The 27,603-nt window shown below is 32.7% G+C and overlaps 1 protein-coding gene across 1 annotated transcript; it reads left to right on the forward strand.

Moving 5' to 3' along the window:
* The first annotated feature begins 55 nt into the window (after nt 1-55).
* On the forward strand, nt 56-27,500 carry LOC115888028 (doublesex- and mab-3-related transcription factor A2-like). The gene is made up of 4 exons (XM_030907596.1): nt 56-296; nt 12,437-12,723; nt 25,027-25,483; nt 27,008-27,500. The coding sequence occupies exons 1-4, from the start codon at nt 124-126 to the stop codon at nt 27,288-27,290; spliced, it is 1,200 nt and encodes a 399-aa protein (XP_030763456.1). The 5' UTR covers nt 56-123; the 3' UTR covers nt 27,291-27,500.
* Nucleotides 27,501-27,603: the final 103 nt, after the last annotated feature.

Raw genomic sequence — 27,603 nt, forward strand, 5'->3', positions numbered from 1 at the left:
AGCCACCGTGTGGTAAGTTTGCTAGCGGATGGAGAGGAGTGTCTATCTCACAGTTGCCGTTGTTTGTAGCGTGCGGATGCGATCGATGTTTTGTGGCGATTTTGTTGAGGTTTCGCGTTGAGCATGAGCCTACCGGGTAGCGGCGTGAACATGTCGGCGATAATGTCGCAGCACCCGGTGCTGGGCGCTATACCGCCGTCGTTTTTTCTCAGGGCTTCGGAGCGGTACCAGAGAACGCCCAAGTGCGCGAGGTGCAGGAATCATGGAGTGGTGTCAGCACTTAAAGGCCACAAGAGGTATGTTTGATTTAGTTTAAATAAAACCTAATTGGTGTATACAAAAAAATACCGTGATCCAGCGGCATGATATTTCTACAGGGTGATACAAAAAACATGTGCCAACTCTCGTTTGTTACGTAAAATTAAGATTTATTTTTATATCAACATATAGGTTGGATTCTGCTTTGTCTCAATTTTTTTCGATTTATTATGATTTTTTTCATGACACACCCTGTATATTATTGCATTTTTGGCTTCCTTTCAGATCACTTTACATAATCCTAAAATATGAGTAAATATTTTTCGATAGTTTCAGAGATATTAAAATAAAAAATATATATTTTTCAGCCATTCTTAAAAAAAATATTAAAAATATAAGTATATCTACTGTCCTGAAATCAAAACTATATTAGATATTTACTTTAGATGGTCTGTACATACTTTGCTATAAATATGGTAACCGTACATCATACAGTATGTTGTATGTTCAAAATCCTTCGCCGAACTTTCTAAAATATAAAATAATTTTTCTTTGTTTCTTTAAATGGAACACCCTTAATGTATTTTTAGTAAACGGAGAATTAAAAAATGAACATTTTTTGTATTTAGAGTATTTCAAAAATTTAATGGTTTCGCAGATATTCGCGGTTTTATATTTCATATGGCATTTTCCACTGTAAATTTTTATCAAAGCCACCCAACGATTTTTATCTCGTATTTTACTGTAAAAAGAGCCATATGAGATAAAACTGAATGTATCTGCGAAACCACTAAAAATTATCCCATCTAATAAAAAAATAATATACAGGGTTTTCCATTAAAAAAAAATCATCCCGATCCACTCACATTTTTTTGAGCCACCCTATAGAAGTTAAAATATTTTCCTGAAATGCATCTTAGTACTTTAGGTTTGAGCTTAGACAAAATTCCCAAGTTTTTTATTCTAGGAGCTACAGATGCCCGACGCACTTTTGCCGGACCCTGTATATTTCATTAGGTCTGCCTCTTCTATCAGTCCATTCCATCTCCCCTATATTTACCCTTATTATGACCCAATTACATTACAGGATTATTACTTTCCTACTAGATCGGTTTATGACGTATTTATGTAGTGTATAGAGATGAGAAGAATGTGACGTTTTCTTGACACAATGCAAACGGCAGCTTTTCGTCTTTGCGAGCAGTCGTAGGTTCGTTTTTTATTTTTTTATTAGGTGTTATAATTAATCAATTAAACAATAATTATTGGGCGCCAGGACATCCACTCAGAAATAATAGATCTCTTTACCCCAACTTAAATTTATTTATAATTAAAAAAATATTAGACAAGGACAGTAATTGATGGATGAAGTTAGGTTTTTAAAATGAATTAATACTTAAGAATAATAAGTAATCAAAATTTAAATGTATGACATAAAAAACATAGTATCACTTGTTCTGTTGATTAAAAATCATTGACATTATTAATATTAAATTACGCAAACTAAAAAGTTAAATAAGTATATACCTCAAACTAACGCAGTTCATGAACCTTGTTGTATGCGCACATAATGCCGTAAATCAATCAAAAGTTAATTAAATAAATATGTCAAGTGACACCATCACAAAATACTTGACAAGATATTAAAATATATAAAAATTTGTATATTTAAAATTAAGAAAATTATGTTTTAATAATTAAATTCAAAAATGATTTCTAATAATTACATAATTAATTACGTAATTCGTCAACAGTAAGTAAATAGATTTGAAATGAATTAATAAAAAAATATGAAATCTGGCCTGATCGTCCCTCTGGATGGTGTGTGGACGCTAGGTGTGGGAGCTCATCTCCAATCTACCACACCTCGAACAGCCCCTTACAATACCACCAGCCATATGGAAATCAAACATGGATCATAGATACAGGCTCTCGTACCTCAAACCACCAATCACGACATATAACTCGCCATGTAACTGGACGGTAAAACCCTGGAAACGACACAACTTATGCACAAAATGCATTTTAGCAATTTTAGAACTTACCTCACGATGCTGAGGGTTTACCCAAAAATTAAACTCATGACAGGACAACCAAAACCACGTTTAGAAAATCTGTAAAGAGATAAGGTTGAACCAAAAGAGTAAAAATATGATGAAGATCAAACTTACCACCAAAATACCCATGAAAACTTAAAATTGATCCCTTCCCCAAATGCCAGGAACCATTAGGACTACATTCCAAAGGTTAATAGAATTAAAAAGTTTAAACTTTTTCGGATGACTTCAGATAAGTATGTCGATGTTTAAGCCACGAAATCTGAATCTAAAATGGTGACTTCCGATAGTCAAAAAGATGCTCTAGTTATGGCGCCGTCAAGGGCAAGTACGATCAACAGAGTATCCGAAATTAGTCAGAACTAATTTGGTAGGCTGTATGTTGGGTTGCCAATAGTATCGTTTTATTAAAACGTTACAAGAAATATCTCTTATGGGACTTTACTTAAGCGGTCACGAAAATGGGAAGAATAAGGGTTCACCAAATAACCACAGTGGCGCTAATGACGCACAAATCTAAAAAATAAAAAGTAACCATATAGATAAGAGAATAAAAGTAACATAACCAAACATTACCAAAAAAGTTTTGTTTTTATTTTTTAGAATATAAAACAATTATTTTTATATATTAGAGGCCCAGTCTATTGCTGCTGAATAAAAATCGATAATTTATTTTATTTGACATGATAATAAAATTTGGATATTTTTGAAACCCGCGCCTTCACGTCAAATATTTATCTCTTTTGAATCATTTCCGGTTCTAAAAATTTTCGGCGCATATTTTAAATTTTAAGGTTTTGCTACAGCAGCGCCATCTTAAGTCTTCCCTTTTGTATTGACTATTTTTAATGCACGAAGATATTTCTCCTTACCTCTACACTCCATAGACGTATTTTAACGTTTGTTTGAATGGTGGACTAGACAATGTATTATGAAATAATACTATTTTTTATACAAGACGATAAAATGGTATTTTGTCGTCGACCGAAAAGATTTAAATTTAATAATTAATTAATTTCGGGAGACGACAATGCAATTTTATCGTCGTGTATAAAACAATATTATATTTTATCCATAGCGAGTTACGTTTTAAAAAATATTCAGAAATTATTATTTCAAGGAATTTATTACGAGTAGAAAAAATATTCTGCTGGGTTGGCGTTGGTTTCTATGTAATTTGACAAATAAATAAAGCTGCCTCTTTAGTTGTCAGTTTTGAGTCAATTTTTTTAATTCTCTTTCGTGTCGATTGCTGTTTGAATTGGAGCCAGAAATGGCTCAAAACGAAATAAGTAATTTACCAACGGATATTCAGGAAAAGGTTACAAACGCCATATCCAAACTACTTCCATTTAAATCCCGAATAACTTATGAAAAGGAATACAAAACTTTTCAAAAATGGAAGCAATTAAAAAACGTGCGAGAAGAAATAGAGTTTTTAACTTACCATCGCTGTTAAAGTATCATTTAATCTACCCCATGTTTGGAAACTACCCATAAGGACAATGTAAACACTATTTGGCGCTATTCTTGCAACGGTCGCGACTCAAATCTTTTGAAAATTTCGAAACGGTTTGGCAAATATTATTTATTCAAATTTTTTATTATTTTCTTTTAATTTTATAAATTAAATAGAGTGTGTTGCATACAAGAAACTTTAATTTATATAAGGATTTATATCATGTATGAAATATCTATGAATCATTGGAAACCGACGTTATGTCACGATCCACGATGGTATTTGTAGTTCACAGTTCACAGCACAGCTTTTTAAGTTTTTAATACCACTTTTTCACAATTATCACGGGTTTGACTAAATAAAACTTAAATTAAACTCACAAGATAGCAGTAATTACTTTGAAAATGGACGCTTTAAACGCTTTTTGGATTTTTTTCAATGAGAGCAGTTTAGATTTTGAAAGGTTTTATAAATTTTGAAGATTCTGACTTTTTCAAGAGATATGGACCAGAGAAAATTATTTCTGTCTTTGTTTGCGGTTGTTCTTAGCAACCGCTATAGCAGCGCCAGACCGCGTACAACGGTCGCGACCCAAAATTTTGACGAGCATTCTAATCTAATGATGTACCCTTGCGGTTAAAGTTCTATTTTATCTTCTATTTTTGATAGATATAAGGCAATTTTAACAGTTGCTATGGAAAAAATACATTATTATAACAAATCAAATGTTCATAGTCGCGGACCACAGGTTATGAAATGATTTTCTAGAGCATTTATACCTTTGACTAAGAAGACTAAGGAAGGAGCATATCAAAAATCTTAGGTACACCGCGATGGGCCTCAAATATGGCCGACTTAAATTCCGGTTTATCAGTGTCGTTCTAATTTTATTTAAAAAATGTAAAACTATGATGTAGGGTAGACGTGGGGTAGACTCAATAATTTGTTGTTTTATTTTACGTTGTGAATAAATGTTGGTAGTTATTAAAATTGTTATAAAAATATATAATTCTAATAAAAATAGATAAGTTATAATAAGTATTTATTAACACAAACATCCGATACGCTACTGAAGCAGGTAAGTCAAATTAACGTATCTAAATTCTTTTGACATCTAATCTTTGACAAGTAATAAATAAAAGCTAAAATGCAAGAAAAATATATAATTTAGTTAATATAAGTGAATTTCATAAATGATCGGTTTACTACACGTATGTATATTATATAGTCACTTACTAGCGAAAAGTTGTTCCATTATTTCACTCAGTTTTTGCCGAGATCTACCGCACGCTACACAACCAACTATTTTAGAGTCTTTTTCGTTAAATCGCGATAGTGTCACTGTTAATTTAAGTTCTGCCACAATTTCCATCTAGATTTACTACCTTTATACAACTATCAGTAGTAGAATAAATAATAAATAACATAAAATAAGCTCCGTAAAGACTGACAAATCCACAAAATTTCAAATCAAATTCAAATGTGTCAAATGAATCGTCAAACAGAACTGTCAAGGATCCCCACCCTAGAGTGCTTTTTCCGCTCACCATGCATGAATACATGGATAGCAATATGCTCCTTCCTTAGTCTTCTTATTCAAAGATTTAAACATACATTAATTTTAAAAAGATTTCTAGAATTACCTAATAGATACTTTTTTAGATTATATTTTAAATGCTCTCTTGTGTGTTGACTATATTTTTTAACTCCACACTAAGCATTTTCTGAGAAAAACAGGATATTCATATTTTGCTACTGAAACAGCATGAACTTAAAAATAAAAAAAGTAAAAAAAAATATTTTTACCATATTTTTTGACAATAATTACCCTAGTTTACAAAGTTTAACTTTTTTTATATACCCCGAAGTAAATGCACACAAATATGTTAATCTACCTTCCTTAAATCTAAAAGTGTTAGAATAAATATTCTATCACGTCACAATTTCTTGCTGCAGTCAAATGCCTGACATAGTGAGGACAGTTTAGTGTTATTCGTTCGCTTCAAACGATAAGAATTATCTTGTTTCGGCTTGATTTAAAATGTCGACTAGAATATGTAAACAAAGTTCTGATCGTTTTTGGTATGTTTGTGGAAAATATATATTATCAAAGAAGAGAAGACCCATTGTAGATTCGTTAAAATTTGCATATCTTTATTATTTTGGATTTCTTGTTGCAAACCAAGATAAAAAGTGGGTGCCTCATGTGTTTTGCGAAAGCTGTAGATTCGTGGTCATCACCTTCCATTTGGTTCACCAATGCTATGGAGAGAACCTAGTAATCATGAAAATGATTGTTACTTTTGTGTTACGAAGACATTGGGATATGTTGTTCCACTGTTGGCCCAGAAATCCGTAAAATTATGAAAGATTCTCAGTTTGAAAGCCTTTTATCTGTCAATGAAAAATCTTCTTGGAAGTCATTCCAAATGGCTGTGGAAGAATCTTTTTCTGGAAAATAAAAAAAGTGAAAATTACAAAGAAATTGTTACCGATTTATTGGAAAATTTTCAACAGATGGGAGTAAACATGCCATTAAAGATTCATTTTTTGCACTCGCATCTGAGTTTTTTTCCTAACAACTTAGGAAGTATGAGTGACGAACAAGGGGAACGTTTCCACCAAGAACGACATCAAGGATTTTGGGATGAAAACATGTTAGGGGATTACTGTTGGTTCATTATAAGAGAAACTGATTCAAATAGCTATAAAAAGAAGGCAAAAATTTGTCATTTTTAATTTTTTTAGTATTAATACCAACATTATGTATTTCAGATAAGTAAATAAATGTTTCTTAAACCAGATGTGACAGAATTTTCTATTATTTTTTTCTGGATAATTCTACCTAAATAAATAATAAAATAACAACTTTCAGCTGGGGTATGAAAACCATGTAAACTAGTGTTATAATAATAAATCACATCTTGATAAATATTTAGGTTAATATGCAGATATTAGAAAATGGATGAAGAGTTTAATGGAAATTTATAACGACTGTCTTTTTTCTGTAAGAAATGTCAGTCAGTTAAAGAATAAATATCTATCTCTATATTTTTCATGTTTTTGTATTCATATATGCGTATTATGTTTGTGAAGAGGTTAATAGTAAAGTGATTTCTAAAATACTATTTGTATTTTTTTCAAATTAAGTTACTAATTGAGAAACAGTATTCAAATATTTATCTAATGTAGATATATTGACGCAACATTTTAAAAGCCAGGTATTTAGCATAAAACTACTTAGAATAACGAAAAAATAATGTAAAAATCCATAAATCAAATAGAAAGCATTATCGACAGTTATTACTTTAATGCTTTTAATAATATTTGACCAAAGATTTCCAAACTGTTTACGTATTCCCAGTGGCGTAACCCTAATGGTGACACATGTGCACGTGAACCCCCAAATTTAATGCTATTATAAATTTTATAACTTTTTTATTTTTTCTGTTTATTCCAAAAACTAAGAGTCCATTTCAGTAGTCCGAAAAAGTAGCAAAATCAGCCTTCGGCATTTAAGGTTTTATGTAAAACTGGCTGGGTATTTTTACACAAATGAAGAAGGAAATTAAAGATAAAGGATTATACTATATCCGTATTGTAGCACATTTTTAGTCTTCTTTATTTTTAAGATTTTGATTACAGTGATATATAATTTATATGGTTTTGTAACAAATTACTCGCTATTTTATGGTAAAGGCTGAAGCCGTGCAAACCTTAATCAAGCCTTAATCAAAGCACGTGTTTTTGGAATTTTGGGTGTGGACAGGATAGGGCTAAACCTTAGGCAGATTTCTGAAATATAATATATTTTTTCTTCGGTCACATACCCGCTTAGCCGACCCCCGAGAGCGCCCCGAACAGTACAGGGTAATAAAAATATAATTAATTATATAATAAAGTCTATAAACCTGACTGAATGAAATTTTGGCAAAAATGTTTAAATTTGTTGTTAAATTTTAGATACCGAACAGCTCGTCATTTTACTTTATAGAGCAAATGATTGTAATAGATATTTTATGTAGTTTAAAGCTGCAAAAATTAGTTTAAACCGAATTTTATTATCGCTATGTTGGTCACATTGCGCCGTGTTCAGCAATGTTGTCCTTTATTATTTGACAATTATCCTAATGTCAGTCATAATTTTGTATAATATCGTGTTGTTGTTGAATCTTTGTGAGCAAGTCTCGTTTTTTTACTAATTTTTGTAGTCTCTTTTTAAAAATTGCACTTTTAAGCACATGCAAACAGTTCTTTTAAGAATTAAATTTTCGAGTTTTTGTAACGTATTTCTTGAAATTGTGTGTTGAAAATACGTCGAAGCCTTTAAACAGTCGAAGCAAAGAGCTTGTAGCTTCCCTGATAAACAATTTGCACGAAAATGTGACAATAAAGGTCCGTTATTATCCTTGACTGCAGTCAGAGAAGTAAGTTTGATTGATAAGCATATTATACCACTTTCAAAGTTAGTTTTTATTAAATTCTGTGATTATTAGTTTGTGCATTAATAGCACCTTCTTACTTCTTATTACCACTTATGGCGTTATAAGGTGTACATCAATAAATAAATAAATAAATAACCCATAATAATACTTAGAACAATCTTCATAATGGACTAGTTTTTGCCAATATGTAATAAGTAAAATAAGCTATAAATCAATTAATAATTACTAAAATATTAGTTATTAAATTAAAAATAAAACGTAAAAACTCTTTAAGAAATGTTATAATAAATATGAACAGTGAATTTCCATACAATGAATAAAATGAAAAATATACGAAATAATATACATGTACTGATTTCTTTCGAAAATCGACATCTATGAAACTATGATCCCTTCCCCGACACAAACGGTACATTGTGAGACAGGAAATTGTAGAGAGAAACAACCCCTATAACATAGGATACAACATTTTAATGAACAGTGCTTTCCATAAAATCAATAAAATTAGAAATATTCGAAATAATATACATGTACTGATTTCTTATGAAAATCGACAACTATGAAACTATGATCCCATCCCAGACAGAAACGGTACATTGTGAGACAGGAAATTGTAGAGAGAAACAAGCCCTATAACATAGGATACAACATTTTAATGAACAGTGTTTTCCATAAAATCAATAAAATTAAAAATATTCGAAATAATATACATGTACTGATTTCTTTCGAAAATCGATAACTATGAAACTATGATCCCTTCCCCGACACAAACGGTACATTGTGAGATAGGAAATTGTAGAGAGAAACAAGCCCTATAACATAGGATACAACATTTTAATAAACAGTGCTTTCCATAAAATCAATAAAATGAAAAATATACGAAATAATATACATGTACTGATTTCTTTCGAAAATCGACAACTATGAAACTATGAACCCTTCTCGGACACAAACGGTACATTGTAAGACAGGAAATTGTAGAGAGGAACAAGCCCTATAACATACGATACAACATTTTAATGAACAGGGCTTTCCATAAAATCAATAAAATTAAAAATATTCCAAAATAATATACATGTACTGATTTCTTTCGAAAATCGACAACTATGAAACTATGATCCCTTCCCCGACACAAAGGGTACATTGTGAGACAGGAAATTGTAGAGAGAAACAAGCCCTATAACATAGGATACAACATTATAATGAACAGTGTTTTCCATAAAATCAATAAAATTAAAAATATTCGAAATAATATACATGTACTGATTTCTTTCGAAAATCGACAACTATGAAACTATGATCCCTTCCCCGACACAAACGGTACATTGTGAGACAGAAAATTGTAGAGTGAAACAAGCCCTATAACATAGGATACAACGTTTTAATGAACAATGTTTTCCATAAAATCAGTAAAATTAAAAATATTCGAAATAATATACATGTACTGATTTCTTTCGAAAATCGACAACTATGAAACTATGATCCCATCCCAGACACAAACGGTACATTGTGAGATAGGAAATTGTAGAGAGAAACAAGCCCTATAACATAGGATACAACATTTTAATGAACAGTGTTTTCCATAAAATCAATAAAATTAAAAATATTCGAAATAATATACATGTACTGATTTCTTTCGAAAATCGACAACTATGAAACTATGATCCCTTCCCCGACACAAACGGTACATTGTGAGACAGAAAATTGTAGAGAGAAACGAGCCCTATAACATAGAATACAACATTTTAATGAACAGTGCTTTCCATAAAATCAATAAAATGAAAAATATACGAAATAATATACATGTACTGATTTCTTTCGAAAATCGACAACTATGAAACTATGATCCCTTCCCCGACACAAACGGTACATTGTGAGACAGGAAATTGTAGAGAGAAATAGGCCCTATAACATAGGATACAACATTTTATTGAACAGTGCTTTCCATAAAATCAAAAAAAAGACTAAGATTTATCTCATAAATCCATCACAATTTGGCAGCGCTCTTGCCATCGCTTGTCAATCAAAGTTGATCACGTGCGTCGGAAATTGTTTTGCGATTACTAACTTTGCCCCTCCCATACAATCTATATCTACATCTAGCACGAGCCGCCACTGTTTTGTGGTGATTTTTCATCGATATTATATTTGCAAATTATACAAATTATACTGCGCGGCCAAAAATCCATTAAAAATCACAAATAGCTTCTCTTAATTGGAGTTATCCCTGCTTTTTTTCTTCTCTCCCGGTGAAGATATAATCTGCAGACTCTTTGGAAAAGTTGAGCAGTAAAATTTTACTTTAATTGCTTTTCGAACGAAGGGTTTCTTCCGCGGGGTATGGATATTAAAAGAAGCTTTCACGGAATAATCTGATAAATATTAAATTAAATATTTTCAAGAAATATCATCTTTCTGTTTCTGTACATCTTATTGTATACCGGGTGTCTTTCAAAAATGTCTCACTTCTAGAACTTTTTATTTTTTCAGATAAAAAAAAACGAGATTTGGTATGTTAGTGTATGACATTGATTGACTAAATACGTCATTATACTTTCGGTCACTTTTTGTTTTACCGGAAATTACTACCACTTTTCATTTTTAAATGGTATACCAGCTGTATTTTTTTTCTTTATTTGATAGAAAATGTCATTCTGGTTAGAATGATATATCATAGGCCAACTTTTGACATTTTTAATTAAAAAAAATAGTATTATTATATATTATTTAAATTTAATTCTAGAGCGCCATGACTGCTAATATCACTAATTTTTAATTAAGAAGCCTTGGAAAACATATTTGATCGTAAAATGTTTTTCGTGTCTGTTTCAGGCCGGTTAATAGATGCCTATACAGGGTGAGTCTTAAATAAATGCAAATATTTTCAAGGGTGGCATATTTCGACCCCAGGAACACGTCTATGAGGTTTTTTCGCTAAAAAAAGATGTTGAAAATCGTGCATTTTCTTTTAAATTTCTCTGTATATTTTTCGAAAACTTTTTAGAACTGCCTGTTCACCGCAAATTTTCCCACGGTATAATTTCTTAATCTCTGATATTACCATAGTTACGGCTTTACTCTACGGTTACGGTAATAAAAGGGATGAAAATACAGAAAAAATCCGGTGGCTCTCAAAATTTTTCCAAAAAAAAATCATTTTTTTTTAATTTTTAAACGAAATAAAAAAAAATGTTTCTTTTATTGAGATCTACCACCCCTGAAAATATTTGCACTTATTTATACCTTACCCTGTATAGTATTTGTAATCTTAACTCAATTTTTGAAAATGGAACCAGGCTTGCTCGTCGATATATTTGTAAGGATAATTTTTTTACGAATAATTTGGTATCATATACTCGATATTTCGAGAAAATTAAAATACTATTTTTTAAAGCAAAAATGTCAATAGTTGACATAATATGATTTGTCATAAATACCGTATGAGAAAAAAAAACGGCGTCCAGTTGGCTTGGATATGAACATCGATGTTATCCGTCTCCATATAATTTTACATATAAAATGACAGCGATCTTCATTTCCTAGCTATCGCTGACGTCTTTTTTTTTCGATCATATGGTATATTTAATTTTTATTTTTGTGGCAAAGGTGCAACAGAAACGGTTTGATCATATTTTTTTTTCTAGAAAAAATTATGAGTAATTAAAAAAAAATAAAAAGTTCTCAAATCTATAATTTTAGTCATATTGATTATTTCCATTCCAAATATGTTGAGAACGGTTCCTGGTAGCGATTTTTTACTAAGAGTCCTTTTTTACGTAAAAAATGGCGTAAATGTATATTTTTTCACTCAGTAGTGTAATACAGGTACGAACGAAAAGTTATTATTCTTCAAAACATTTAAAAATCATTTAGATAGTACTACATGCCTTACAAGTAGGAGCCATATTGACATAGAAATCAATTTTTTTGTGTCAAAGAACGTCTAGATACCAATCTTCATCCAAATATTGACATTAATTCAGAAATTATTTGAAAAAAATCGAAATAAAAATGAAACTTCTATACCTACTCTGTATCTCCGAAAGGATGCAGGACATAAATTTATACGAACTTTTTTCCTTATTTTTATCTGCAAAATATTCGGACGACCCTGTATATCAAAATTTTTTTTTCGTATTTTCAAAATGTTTTTAAGTAGCTTCACAGAGGGTCCTAAAAAATACATGTAGATCGAAGCTGTATTTTTTTTATTCCAGGTACTGCCGTTGGAGGGATTGCAACTGCGCCAAATGCACCCTTATTGCCGAACGGCAAAGAGTTATGGCCGCCCAGGTAGCTCTCAGACGTCAGCAAGCACAGGAAGAGAACGAAGCCAGAGAATTGGGTATAATTTTCCCCACGCCAGCCCCGGCATTGACCGAGGGTCCTTTGCCCCCTCTAACCCCTCCAGAACCTAACGCTCCCTTGGAATTGGGCGCAGGTCAAACGACGTTCTTGCATCAGAGAAAAACACCACCGGGCGCTGCAGAACCAGCCAGTCCAGGTAGGTTCAGTTGACAGCAGGGCTGGGTAGATAGAAAATTTTATATTTTCTACACCAACTAATTTTTTACATTTTTTACTCAGATAGACAGACACGTCCAGACGTAGAAAATTAATTTTGTATATTGTAAGCCTTGATTTCATGCATATTTTCATCGATAGGCTCGTAGCTTCTGAATAACGGTCTAGGTAAAGTATCTAGCTTATTTGCCAGCTCAGAATTAGAATTTAGAGTTAGTAACTCGCATTTTTATTGGAGGACACTGTTATATTTATTTCAAACCAATAATCGACGAGAATATTCCTTTAATTTAGTAAAATTACTGTAAATTACTATAAGTAATGAATGTCTGTAATCGAACTGTAGTTTCTGTATTATTAATCCGGTAACTGATGGAGATAAACAATTGTGATTGACTCAAATTTTATTTCAAGATAAAACTTTTGTTAACAACATTCTGAGAATTCGAATAATGAATTGAATAATGACAAGGCAAGTGACATCTGTCTAAAAAAGACAGCGATTTAGAGTGATAATTTGGTTATGTAAAATTTAGAGTGATCATTTTGATTATGCAAAAGAAATACATATTCTATGAATTTGCCTAACCATTAACATTAATTTAAAGATAAATCTCCAACATGAATAATGAACCAAATATCTAAACAAAAACAGACCACAGACCAGACAAAACAAATTGTTGGTTAGTAACAGTTAGTACCTAGTAGTCGGAGATATAGATGTAAAGTAAACGCCACGAATGTTTGGGAGTGATTCATCGCTTGATGAAGTTAGAATCGACACGCTCGCTATCATTTTTACATTAAAAACGTAAATTTTTACCGCAGACGTAGGTTTTTAAAGGTCCGGTCTAATCATCTGCCTGCGCTCCTCCTACTTATTCTAAAATGTTAGCGTGATTGACAAAGACGATACTATATCGCGTTTCTTTGATTGATTCGTTTTTGTGCGTCAGTCCATTGGTGTGCTTGCAGGGCGACCAATGGGGCATTCCATTTTATATTTATAACCAAATATATGTTTTGACAAGACTTTGACAGTTAAAACAACAAATTACAACAGATTATATATTGATTATTATATGACTTGAAACACTACGGCACTGGAATTAAGTTTTATGTGACCTTGAACAGATTAGTTCACATGGTAGCGACCGATGAATCACTCCCAAACATTCGTGGCATTTACTATAGTAGTATTTTGTTTAATTGTCACATCTGCCAGGCTATCCGGCCGAGTGATAGAATTATTATTAATTAGTTTTTTAATAAAAATTAAGAAAAAAACATTATAATATTATGAAGCTAGGATAGTATACGGTTTTATATTAAATTAACTCCAATTTTTTTGAGGTTTATAAAAAGCATTCATAAAAAAATACATATCCTTCAAATCCTTCAATTTCATAGCTGTTAGTAAGAAGTTGCACATACAGTTTCTTTTTTCTTTTTGAGTTACGGAACACTAATAATAAAACAGTTATAAAACATAAAAAATGACAAAAAATTTGGTTTGGCGGATTTTTTTCACCTGGAGTGTATGCTAAAATTACAATCACATTTTCGGAAATGATTCGTCAAAGGTTTCGATCCGCCCCTTTCGCAAACAAACCACCACTCCAACCGAAACGATACGTTTACTCCATCAATTTGTCACTTAAAAACCGCAAAATCCCTCCCACTCAACAGGTTATTAAGTGGATGATTTTGAAAGCGACGAAACGCGCAAGACAGAGACAGAAGAAAGAAAGGGAGAGATGGGGAAGAAGATATAGAGATGCGCCCCAAAAGACAAAACCGTAATGCCGTAAATGGTAAAAGAGGGCTTCTCTTCTCCGTGCCTCTTTTCATTATCCATAAATGATACTTGAAGAATTCGCAATAAAGTCGGAATGTGCGGTTGACTGTTTGCAGTAAATGCCCGAGTAACAGTTTAATAGAGGAGGAGCTGTTAATAAAGTGCCTTTCATGGCCTCTTAAATTATGGCATTAGTATTCGTGACAAGGTTTCTCGTTCAATTTTAAAGCAAAAAAAGAATGGCAATGCTTCGCATTAGAAAAGTTAATCATTATTACTAAAGTAATACCGGGTGATGCATTTGGCAAATGCGTATATTATACAGGGTCCTGCAATAGTGCTTCGGGTAGTGTAGCTCCTAGAATAAAAAAACTTGAGAAATTTGTTTAAGTGCATACCTAAAGTATCTACCAGGATGTATTTCAGGAAAATATTTTAACTTCTATAGGGTGGCTCAAAAAAGTATGAATGGATCTGGATGATTTTTTTTAATAGAACACCCATATTATTGCATTTTTGGCTTCCTTCCAGATCACTTATATATATTTCGTTAGTTTCAAAGATAATAAATAAATCAAAAATATATATTTTTCAGCCCTTCTTAAAAAAATTATTAAAAATACAAGAATTGTTCTATCAATCAAAACTATATTAGGTATTTACTTTAGATGATCTGTTCTTACTTTGCTATATAAATATGGTAATCGTAAATCATACAGGATGTTCAAAATTCTACGCCAAACTTTTTAAAATAAAAAATAACGTAAAACAAATGAATTCAAGACGGTGCCAAATATTTATTGGGATAAGTTTTTATCGTTTAAATATTGTTGTAAATAATAATTATCATTTAATTAGTGCTAACTTATTAAATTTCACAACACGGCGAAATTTCAACAAAATCGGTTAACGGATCTTTGAGATATTAATAAAAAAGGTCTATTAGAAAATACCTTGACACCCCTGTATCTTTAAAATTATCCATTTCCGGACAAATGTTTATATGAACTTTTTACCTTAAAAACACTCAAAGAATCACCTCCTAAAGTTTGGCCAAATACTTAATTAACATCCTGTATTTAAAAATGGCTAGCTAGTGATTTAGTAAGCTATGTTTATTTTAATAGGAAAAAAAATCATTTCATAAAAAATAAACAAACCCATAATACGAATACTATACACCAATTAATTAATTTTAATTGTATCTCAAGGCACTTTAATAATTGAAAAATGGACAGAAGCACTTAAAAATAACTTCATAGAGTATACCAAATATGCTAAAAATAATAATTCCAATAACAAAACACAAATGGCACATTAAAATCTGCATTATCTGAAATCAAACTATAGCTAAACGGCTAATAAAATAATAGAGAAAAGACGTCGACATCTATAACAAGATGAGCAGTTTTTAATAATTATTCCGAGTTATTATTACATACTTGTTTTACAATTATTGTAATACAGTAGCATTCCTTCAAATAAATTTTGATTTAAGTATTGTTAATAAAGTCATATTAATGATTATAGCCCGTATGATTTCTAAAATAAATAATCAAGCGTGTTTTTATCACAATTATTAAATGATTAAGTAGAAATAGTTAATATTTAGTAACTTCGTAAGTGTTATATTTTAATATAATTATGGATTTAATAATTAAATAATTATCTTAAGTTTGAATTGTGGTAAACTTGTATGAGTTTCAATCATTTATATTTAAAATCTTCGGGAAGGCAATATAGATTTTAGGCAGGAGAACTCAAGAGAACGACTGTGTAATTAGTAATTAAGACTTTACATTTTTTTTTGCTTGCCATTTTCTTGTCGTTCACGTTGCACGTTGACTCTTCGTTGTGTCACACACAATCTGAATTTCGGATATGATGCAGAACTGATAAATTGGACCAAATATATTAATTGCAGGTAATCAAAGACATATTTTTGTTAACTCTGCAAACATTTAAGGCATGCAATAATTTTAAAAAATTGAGATTACTTTATAATTCTTGGAAGTTTTGGATGATAAAGATTTGAATTATTATGGGTCTGTTTTGTTTAAGAAGCTAACAAATAATTTCAAAAACTCAACTATGAAAATATAATGGTAGCAAATTTTTAAAATCATGCATAGCTATAATGTTCTATATTAATTGGACATACTGAATGTAAACTAGGTATAGTTGCTGCAATCGATAATATATTTTGTTGCTTTTTCATATCACACAACATTTTCATCATAACAAAAAACCGTCAATACCGCTACTCATATTATGGGCACCTATGACTTAAATCTCATAATGATGTTTAAAAATACATAGGTATACATACTATGAGTAGTGGTAGTGACGGGTTTTTAACTAGGTATGATGAAAAGAAGCTGCCAACTAAGTTATCCTGGAACTATATTTTAATTTATTTTGATCTACAGTATCTATTACTTATTTTTTGTGCGGCGAATTTAAATTTATGGACAGTCCATAAATTTACACCGTAAGTTCGAATATTGGTTAAACTTAGAAATACCCAGATAATAGCTCGAAATATGCAAAAAAGAGAGTGAGTTAAGGTTAGATTAGAATTAGGTTTTAGTTGGTTTTGCATTAATAAAAATATAGGCCTAATCTAAACTTAACCTAAAGTGACCTTTTAAGGTAACCCTACGTTTTACCAATATTCGGGCTTTTACGGTAACATAATACTCATTCTGATTGGTTTAATCTGGCTCCATAATGAAACTGTGGATTCGAGGTGCTATTGCAAATTAATGCCATTAATTCTATGTATATATATACATACATACCTCACATTTCTATAGTGTCGTGACCATGATCGTGACCATTCATGAATCCGTACACGTTCATCTCCATCATTAATATTTTTCTTACTAAATTCTTCACTTTTATAAAAAGCCATCACGTTAAAAATGAAATATCAAAATACTAATACAATATCACTATACGTATCTGGAATATATTTGCGAATGGCAATTAGCTATACGTTAGACTGCCGGAGTGCTGACGTCACGAATGTCAAATTGGTTTCCAAACAAGCTTTAGTTCTTTTATGTTTCTATTGAGCTCTTCCAAATGACGTCACAAGTTAATATAAAATGTAAAAACAGGTGATTGCTGACCACCGTCGACTTTTGTGTGTGGTATTTTCAATACGCCTATGATGGTTGCGCATGTAGCAAAATCTGGGAATTTTTTTAAAACATAAGTTAACAGTCAGGAAACATAAAATAGTTAAACATGTTTGTCGGTTCTACAAATATTTCTTACTTACTTGCGAAAGAGAGAAATTAACAAATTTTTAAAGCACTGTGACGATAGGCAAATATTTTTTTTATATTTTGAGTTTGGTATTTAAAAAAATATGACTTATTAAATACGTAAGAGAAAAGAGGACAGTGAGATCAAAAAGGGGAATGTCCTCTGTCCTCTGGAATAGAGGACGGTTGGCAACCCTAGTCTATCCCCATAATGATGTTTCAAAAACTAAATAACTATCTAAGACTCTTAAATTTTTAAAAACTTAATTTTACCCTAAACTTATAGACTTGTCCGAAACTCAAATCTCCCACTTTTTAATTGAGAAAAAACGAAATAATAAAAAAGGACGAAATAAAACGGCACCCTCGACCACGTCACAGCGCACAAAAGCGCAGCTCGGTCGAATGCACACTGTGTACAATCTATCCGGCTCCAATTAAAACCCAGTTCGATAATATTCATCTTAAACCGCTCAGAAAACTATGTAGAGCCGTGTGCCCCGCCGTTAACGAATCCTCTGTATCGTTTTCGAGAGTCGTTAGAGCGGCTGCCGGAGCTGTTTCTCCGTTGTGTGGCGCGGAGAGGTTAAGAAGTGTGTAGAGCAACGGAGAGATCAATTAGAGATAGGGGTTGTTTTGGTTAAGAGGGAGAGAAAAAAACATTGAGCAGGAAAGTCGAGGTTGATTGTGCGGATCACAATAAACTGCTATCGCCTCAATTTTACGTTGTAATTTAAAATCATTTTAAATGGTTTAGTTTGATTTTTTGTTTTCTATACTCTGATCAATGTTTAAAATCAAATAAGAAAACTGTTATGTAAGCTCTCTCAACAACTTACGTCTACGTTTTGAACAGGGTGGGTCAAATTGGACGCTTTTAAAGGAAACACCCTTTTCTGTAGATAGACGAACACTAATGTCGGTGTCTAAACCTCAATTTTTATCAGAAACATGATGGTGAAAACCGCACGTCGCGTCGATATCTGTTACCGGTTATGAGTTATTTTGATAAAAGTTAATTAAATAAAAGACACAAAAGTTTAATATTTTTAGGACTACTATGAAACATAATATACATTAACCCTAAAAATATGTAATATATACCTGAAGTAATATTCAAATTCAGTAAAAAAATTGAAAAATAATATCCTTTTAAAAATACTTTAAACGAAACCAAATCTTCGATTAAACACAACCCCTCTTAACCACAACGCTGCAGTGCAAATATTGATCTAAAGCGATGATCAGTTGGAAGTCGCCTTTTTAAAAGCCCATGTTTGCCCATGCTGCTCGCCGGGGAAAAGCATATTTGTCCATGTGAAACTGTTACTCAAAATAAGAAACATTTGCTGAAGGTAATGGCAGGGCAAACAAGAATATTACTTATTGCTTACAGTCCCGATTGGTCGCAGCAATCGACGACATGTAAAGTTAATAGCCGATGAACGTTTAAATATATGTTAGTGAATTGTGTTGTTCCTTTTCTTTTTTCAAGCGCTTCGAGCATAGATTACGCTTTTAAGTGGGTATACCTTGAGCTAGATGGAACTTAGACACTTTACTATATGTTTAAATCAATATTGGGAACAGGTTTTGTGGAGATAACTTTGCTTTAAGTTGAATAACGCGAATGATTGTATAATATATAATTGTATAATTTCGGTTTTAATAATCACATCGGTATTTTTAACTTTCCATTTTATTTTGAATCTTTTTGATAAGAAATTTTGCAGCTGTTGCTATTTCTAAAAAAATAGAGATATAATAGATATTCACGATACAAGTGAGTTAACAGCATTATTAAGATACTCGTGTGAAAGTTGCACGAGTGCGGAGGACGAGTTGTGTAACCACACAAGTATCTTAATGGAGTTAACTCGCGTATATTGTACAATATTTTATCTACGTCTAACTATAAAAACACACAATGAATTTTAAAAATTATTGTACTTAACTATACCTATCCTAAAAATCAATTACCTTAATACCTTTGTTCAAATAACACCATGCATGGCAATGTCAATATGACAGTAAATAATATTGATGTCACTAGTTTAAAAAATGAGTGATTCGGAAAGCATTTCCTCTGACATTGAGGAAGAGACATTCAGAGCCATTTCTGGATTGCTACCAGCAAGATCGAAACAGAAGTTCATACTCTATAAGTATGAAAAATGATGCACCGAAAAAAAAGTACACAACTATGGAAATGAAAAGGTACTCATAACATATTTTTTCAATTTATCCGATACTCATAAGCCTCCGTCTCTTTGGGCTTTCTATTCAATGATACGTACTATGATATCTATTAAAATGAATATATATATGCTTCATCGGCATTTACTTGAAAGATTGTTCAAACTGTATCATTAACATTTATAATAAAATAGTTTTCATGTTTTTATAATTATTATCAATAGAACAGTTTATTTGTATTTAGTGCAAAATAAATGTTTTACAAAACATTTTTTTCTCTTTGGTAGTCATCTAAACAAGGAGTGCGGTAATGAAAATGCGTGAGTTAAGAAGCTCTTAACTCACTCAAAATGCGTGAGTTAACAGCTTCTTAACTCACTGACGCGACGTGGATAAAAATATGAGTGAGCTCAAGAACATAGCGTAGGAGCTTGAACAGTCGGTCTGAAACAATATATCGGGCACAAGAAATAGCCATCTTATGTGATAGTCAAGCAGCATTAAAAGCGATCAACTCAGTAACATCCAATTCGAAGTTGATCAAAGAATGCCTAGAGAACTTGAACAAATTAGGCAAAGAAAGTAAAGTCCTTCTAACACTAGGGTTGCCAACCGTCCTCTATTTCAGAGGACAGTCCCTTCCCCCCCTATTTTTGATCGTACCGTCCTCTTTTCTCTGGCGCATCCCGCAAGACCTCTTTTTTACACACCAAACTCAAAATCTAAGTATAAAATTATCGTCTATCGCAACAATGCCTAATAAAATTGCTAATCTGGCAACAGCATGCCTTTTGCTAGCTCCACTCCTTCATTCAGAAAATAAATATTTACGTACAAGAAATATTGGTGGATGCGCTGAGAAAGTAAAAATGCCATTATCCGGTATAACGTTTACATAGCTTTTGGATAAAATTTTGACAGTTGAGCGAGGTTTAAACATTTTTTGCTTGTCCTCTTTTTTACACTCGGGTCCTCTATTTTTAATTTTGAAAGTTAGCAATCTTATTCTAAGCAAACGATCTTGCTAGAAAAGGAGCGAACACTCCACTCGACCAGAATCGTTCTGTTTCCCAAGTAGAAAACAACTTAAAGCGGAACTCAAGAACCTGGAAAACTCCATCCGTAACCTGGAATGGGAACCCTCCAACGGTCCACGACACTCGAAGAAATTTATCAGAACTTACGACCGAGAAAAATTAAAGATTTTCCTCGATTTAAGCAAGAAGAATCTTCGCATTGTCACGGGGTTTTTAACAGGATACTTTTCAATGAACACCTCAGAGACACCTAGATCGAAGCTAAGAAACAACGGCGAATAGAGATTCTGGGAGGAAAATGGGGAAACACTAGAACACCTCATCACTGAGTGCGTTGACACGGACAACCATTCGTGTCTTAAACATTGGTACGACTAATAATGGAGAACTAACCTCTATAAAAGCGTCTGAGACACTGACTTTTGTCAAAGCCCTGAGATTGTATGATGAGTTATAACTCAAGAAAAGAGGACACAATACATTTTTAAGGTCCGGTCTTGGTGGTTAATTCTTCCCCCTTCCACACAATCTAAAATCTACAGTGCTGAAACATGGAATATAATACAGGGTGGCCCATAGAAAACGTTCCGCAAGGCATAACGGCCAGGGTATTCTTTTTTTCAAAAAATCCAAAAACACGTCAATTTTGTTTATGAGGGGGACAACTTTTGCCCCAAAAACGATTGCAAAATCTTCAACACTCTGAGTGGGAGTGTCATCCCCCAACTTTTTTTAAATGGGAAGGGGGGTCAAGTGGCGCCGCAATGAAAATAGCTTTCTATTCTCTATATTTCCCCGCCTCGCTTTTGAAAATCGGTCGAGTCATACAGAAAATATGAAGGATTGAAATTTGAAAAGTTTATTTAAACATTTATCGGAACGTTTTCGATGGGCCACCCTGTATATCTTTCCCGTTAACAGCCTCATATGAAGCGTTTACTTTAATTTTTTGTCCTCTAGTGGGATATCAATCTTTAACAAAAAAATATATACATATGTTTGTGGATAAAATATTTTTCGGGGTTTAGTGTCATTTTATCCACTTATTTTTGGCTTTTGGTTTTACAAAAAGAAAAAGCGTCTACCGTGTAACATTTAGCATTTCTTTTCAATATTTCCACTTCAACGGGTTCATTCAGTGAGAAAAATAAGTTCGCGCGCAACAGCAAAAGCGAAAAAAATTCAGAATTTAATTACAAAATAAAACAAAATTAAAAAACCTGTTAATTAATCTGTTTGAAGGTAAAGTCATTGTAAACTGTTTTAATTAGTGACTGACTACTTGAAAGTTGTTTTTTTTTATTTGTTAACTCGCAATTTAATGATTAACTAACAAAATACTTCGTTAGCTGGCAGCGCACTTTTCTAGATTTTTCACTATGAAAAACACTTTACTTCATCATTTTTCGTAAAAAAAACTAATATTTTAAATTAATTTAAACTAAAACTAACCCACTATATAAAACTTTTATAAATGTTTATCTGTATTTTCCCGTTTTTATCGTTGATTTATTGGAGAGAAAATAAGTTTTCAGTTTATTTGAAACAAAAAGAAGAAGAAAATTGAGAACAAATAGTTTTTCAGAACACCCTCTGTTTCTTTCTTGGAATATATTGTATCAACACTGCAATTTTCAATATTAATTATTATACAGGGTGGCCCATCGAAAACGTTCCGCAAGGCATAAAGGCCAGGATATTTTTTTTTCCAAAAAATCCAAAAACACGTCAATTTTGTTTGTGAGGGGGACAACTTTTGTTCCAAAAATGATTGCAAAATCTTCAACCCTCTAAGCGGGGGTGTCATCCCCCAACTTTTTTCAAATGGGAAGCGGGGTCAAGTGGTACCGCAATGAAAAGGGCTTTTTATTCTCTATACTTTCCCGCTTTGTTTTTGAAAATCGGTCGAGTCATTGAGAAAATATGAAGGATTGAAATTTGAAAAGTTTATTTAAACATTTATCAGAGTAAATGATAAGGATAAATTCCTTCTACCAATTTGCTGTTTTTTCTTATTATTTCTAGATGTTTAAGCATTTTTTCACTTGCCACAAGGTTGAACGATCAGGTGCGGCAGTTGCTAGATAGCTGTTCTGTGACTTGTGCGTTGAAGTTCTTCTCAATATCGTTAAACTGACCCAAAATAGAATTTCCAAAAATACCAGCCCACACGTTCAACTTCTGAGGGTTTTGTGTGTGCACCTCGTGAAAAAACCCTCAGCCCAGTACCGACAGTTATGCCGATTAACTACACCGTTCAAAAAGAAAGTACACTCATCCGAAAAACACACATTAAATAGGAAATTATTATCATTCGCCACTCGTTCACTCACAGTTTCACAAAATTGCAGCGACGATCAAAATCGTCTTCGTTGAGTTCTTGTACCAACTGAATTTTGTACGGGTGAATTTTGTACGAAGTTTCCGGAATACACTTCGGACCACCCTGTATATTAATAGAGTTATCGAGAAATGAACATAATTATGTTCATTATTGCAAAAAATGAATAACTCGAGTACCAACGGAAAAAAAGCGGCCCGCAAATTTCAGCGTTTAATTAAAAAAAAAAAAAAAACGAGAGAAGTTTAAAAACGTGAAAACAGTTTTCGAGGGAGTCGAAGCCAATGTAAACTGTTTTTTAATTTAATGGCCGCTCCGGCCACTCGACACGGCTTTTTATTAATTATCCCGCAGTGGCCACCGCACACTCCAGAGTTTGTTTCCGGTATTGTTGGGGCTGCGCGCAGGGTCCCGGATTAAAGGGCGTCCGACGAAGGCCGGACCTACACCCACCCCCCACTTTACCCCTAAACCAGTCCTCTTAAGGGCTTCGGGTTTGCTTTTTCCGCTACGTACGTTGTTCTTCGGTCCAGACTAAACGGCACGGATGTTTGTTCCTTTGGGGTTGCATTTATGGTTTCATTTTGATTTAAATTAAACGAATTTTTATAAATTTGATTGATTTTTTTACGGCACTGGATTCTAAAAAAATAATTTGTGAAATTAATAGCCTTTTATTGGTGTTATTATATTGATTTTTGATTCAAATTCACATTTATTTAGAATAATTTATCAACTAACACAATTAAGTATGTAATTAATGAATATTTGGGTGGAAATAATGGCGGTAAATTTAATTAATGATATACTCTTTTATAAAGATTTAAATACTTTTCTTTTTGTATACAAATGGGCTAGTAATATTGTAGTTATTAGCACCTGTACATTTTGTACATTTGTTGCTCTAAAAACAATCTAAAATGTCAATATTCCATGGGTATATTGATAAATGAGGTCTAAATTATAAGAAAATGCATTTTCTACGAAAACTTGAAGGGATAGGTATAAAATGGAATAATAGAATTTGATAGACAATTAAATTGTGCATCTGATTCTCCAAAAATATATAGAGTGTTCTATTTAAATTAAACAAGGTATTGCCGTTTAAATCTAGAAAATATTTAAAATAAATTTTTAGGCACTCTGTATGAAGTAGTATTATTTTTATTATTGCAACACAATAACTGATTAACAAATAAACATCAGTAAATATTTAGTATTAAAAACTTTGATACCCTTGGAGAAATGAAGCCTTAAAATTTTTACTGCAATTTCACAAAATTGAAAATGTTTCATAAACGTAAGATGAACCTTAATCAAATTTACCTTTGTTTTAATCGTAGAATCTAAAAATGTAATAATATACCGGGTGTTCTGTTTAAACAAATACAACTTTGATATTTTTTATTTATTTGGGACACTCTGTATCTTGTAAAAATATTTTTAAATTGTAATTCTAATAGTCCTTCAACGAACCCACAACTTATAATTTGTAAAAATCTAATCGTTTAGCTACAACACTCCGTGTCATATATGTTGCGTGAGTTCTTTTCGAAGTGTTTTCTTTGAAACCCTTATAAGAGTTTTGCAACAGTATGATACTACAAAATTATACTAAATTTTCCTTTTTTTCTTCCAGCAACCAAACGTTCCCGCACCACCCCCGACGACTCCGACTCCGACCAAGACCAAGACCACCGCCGGCCTACCTCACGCAGTCCGGCACCCCCTCCACCTCCGTCTATGCTCTCTGCTCATCAACAGCCGCCCCAAATAACCATGTGCCCCTCGCCACCCGAAGAACTCACGGCCAGCCCGGATGCCGACCTGGACGTGGAGGAGGATGACGAGGACGTCCAGCACGAGACGCCCGAGAACCTGTCGCTGAAGCGGGAGAAGATGCAGAGTCCGGAACCGGTCAGTGGGGGGCAGGAGGGGAGTTTCGGCGGGTTCCATCATAATCCTTTTATTGGGCAGTTCCCGACGCCGCAGCAGTTGCAGCAGATTCAGCCTCCGTCGCAGAGGTCGCCGGTGAATATACTGATGAGGGTGTTTCCTGGGAGGAGGAGGTCGGACGTAGAGGCTATTTTGCAAAGGTAGGTTTTGATCAAGTGTCAATAAACTCAGTGAAGGCGCGTTGTTTAATAATACTGGTTGTAAAAAAAAAACCTGAAGCACTGGCACCATTCCTGCTAATTTTTATGTAAAATGGCGTCCCGAGTTTGTGAAAATGGTTATAATACCTTCAGAAATCAATTATTTGTCGGTCAGTGGTGTCTCAGATTATACAGGGTCAGTCTTAAACTCGGTCTTAAATTAGTGCAAATATTTTTAGAGATTTATTCATTTTTGAAATTTTGATATTTTTTTGAAAATTTTGTTAGTTTTTAGTTAAAAAATATAATTTCTTGACAATATGGCAACATAGAGTAGTAGATTAAATTTATAAGAAAGAAAACCTAAAAAAGATACAGTGGTTCTCAAAATTTAACCAAAAAAACATTGTTTTTTAAACGTCACAAAAGTTTTAATTTTTGCGACGTGATTGACAATATAAAAAGTAATATTAATGTCTAGGCATAAAACTAAAGCACTTTTACGCCTAAGTATAAAAGTACGAAACTATATTAATAACCTGACAAAGTGTCAAATTCAACGAGCGTAACCATAGTTTCTCAATATATATATCTATATAATTACATACAATGTATGAGTTTGAAATCTTTTTATATTATTAGGAACGTTTAAAATTGTTTAAAAACTTATTTGTGGGATTTGAAAAAAATAGCATGTTCTATTCGGAGTAAAAATGACTTTTTGTGCCTTGGCTGTATGCCAGCGGTAACAGTCAAACGTACAGCCTCGTACAATAAAGCAATATATTACTTTTTTTAAATTTATTTGAAAAACGGTAAAAAATATGTTTTTTTTGTCGAGATCTACCAATTCTCAAAATATTTGCACTTATTTAAGACTCACCCTGTATATCAAGTTTTAAGCTGTTTGGGCTCAGTTTATACCGAACATTAATTCAAAGCTTGTTTTAAATGATGTTAGTTTATTAGCCAAGCAACGCGATTATAGAAAATGCATCCTCTTATACCATACTATACCATCCTCTTTTACCTCCTCTACCACACCAACAGGTATGGTAGGCTATTAAGATCGACAAAAAAAAGTTTTTTAATTTCACTCAAAATGAGTTATTTGGGTCAAAAATGACCTAAATACAAAATATTTTCATGGTGTCTGTCTGTCCGTCTGTCTGTAACACGATAACTCAAACACCCCTAAACCGATTTTAACTAAATTTGGCACAAAAATACTGTGGCACCCGAGAATCTGGCCATTAGTTTTTGGTGGGGGTGAGGGGTTGGCAAGGGGGTATGGGAGGGGATTAAAATTTTTAAAAAATCTCCAAAATTACTGTAGCTAGCGAAACGCGGTTTTCAATTTAAGATTAGGAATAATATTTGCAACAAAATTTGTAATAACATCAAAAAATTGGAAAAATTCCTTTACTTTGAAACTAAAAGAACTGCCTACCAACTTTTTATTAACATATATTAGTATGAGCATTTTATTTTTCTTTTACTATGTTATTGTTTCTTTACTTCCAGATGTCGAGGCGATATCCTCCAAGCCATGGAACTAATGATCGGCGGAGTATCCGACGAACCCTCCATACCATCCGCTTTCTCCCCATTGGGCGTACCGTACCACCTACAAAGGTACAGCCCTCCCAGGAGGTTCCTGGCCGCACCCTACGCTGGTACCGGATACCTGTCATCCGTTATCCGACCTCCAGCGGATTACATCTCTCTGGTGGGGTCGCTGCATGACACCACAGCCTCATCACCTGCTTCCAATACGAGTTCGGATAAGACGTCGTACTCTGAGTAGCTTTACAGGTAAAGGTAATGTGCTTTACCTTGAATAGGATAGACTTTGTTGATGTTGGTCGGACTTGGGTTGGAGATGTGCTTGTTGAGTGTCAGAATGGTTACTTTGATCTTATTGTTTTTCTCTGAGATTAATTTGGATTAATTTTTTTTTTCGAAAAATTGTTATTCATGACTCAAACGCACATGCAAAATATAGGATAATATTAAAAAATATCGGAATTTGTTGTACTTATTATACAATAATATACAGGGTGGTCCGAACTGTATTCCGGAAATTTCGGAAGAATATTCTGCAGATAAAAATAAGTAAA

Source organism: Sitophilus oryzae, unplaced genomic scaffold (genome assembly GCF_002938485.1).
Source record: "Sitophilus oryzae breed Bouriz unplaced genomic scaffold, Soryzae_2.0 scaffold_682_pilon_pilon, whole genome shotgun sequence".
Lineage (NCBI taxonomy): Eukaryota > Metazoa > Arthropoda > Insecta > Coleoptera > Curculionidae > Sitophilus > Sitophilus oryzae.

Coding starts and splice junctions, on each gene's coding strand:
- LOC115888028 (XM_030907596.1), top strand. CDS start 124: ATGAGCCTACCGGGTAGCGGCGTGAACATGTCGGCGATAATGTCGCAG. Junction 297..12,436: donor GCACTTAAAGGCCACAAGAG/GTATGTTTGATT, acceptor TTTTTATTCCAG/GTACTGCCGTTGGAGGGATT. Junction 25,484..27,007: donor GTAGAGGCTATTTTGCAAAG/GTAGGTTTTGAT, acceptor CTTTACTTCCAG/ATGTCGAGGCGATATCCTCC.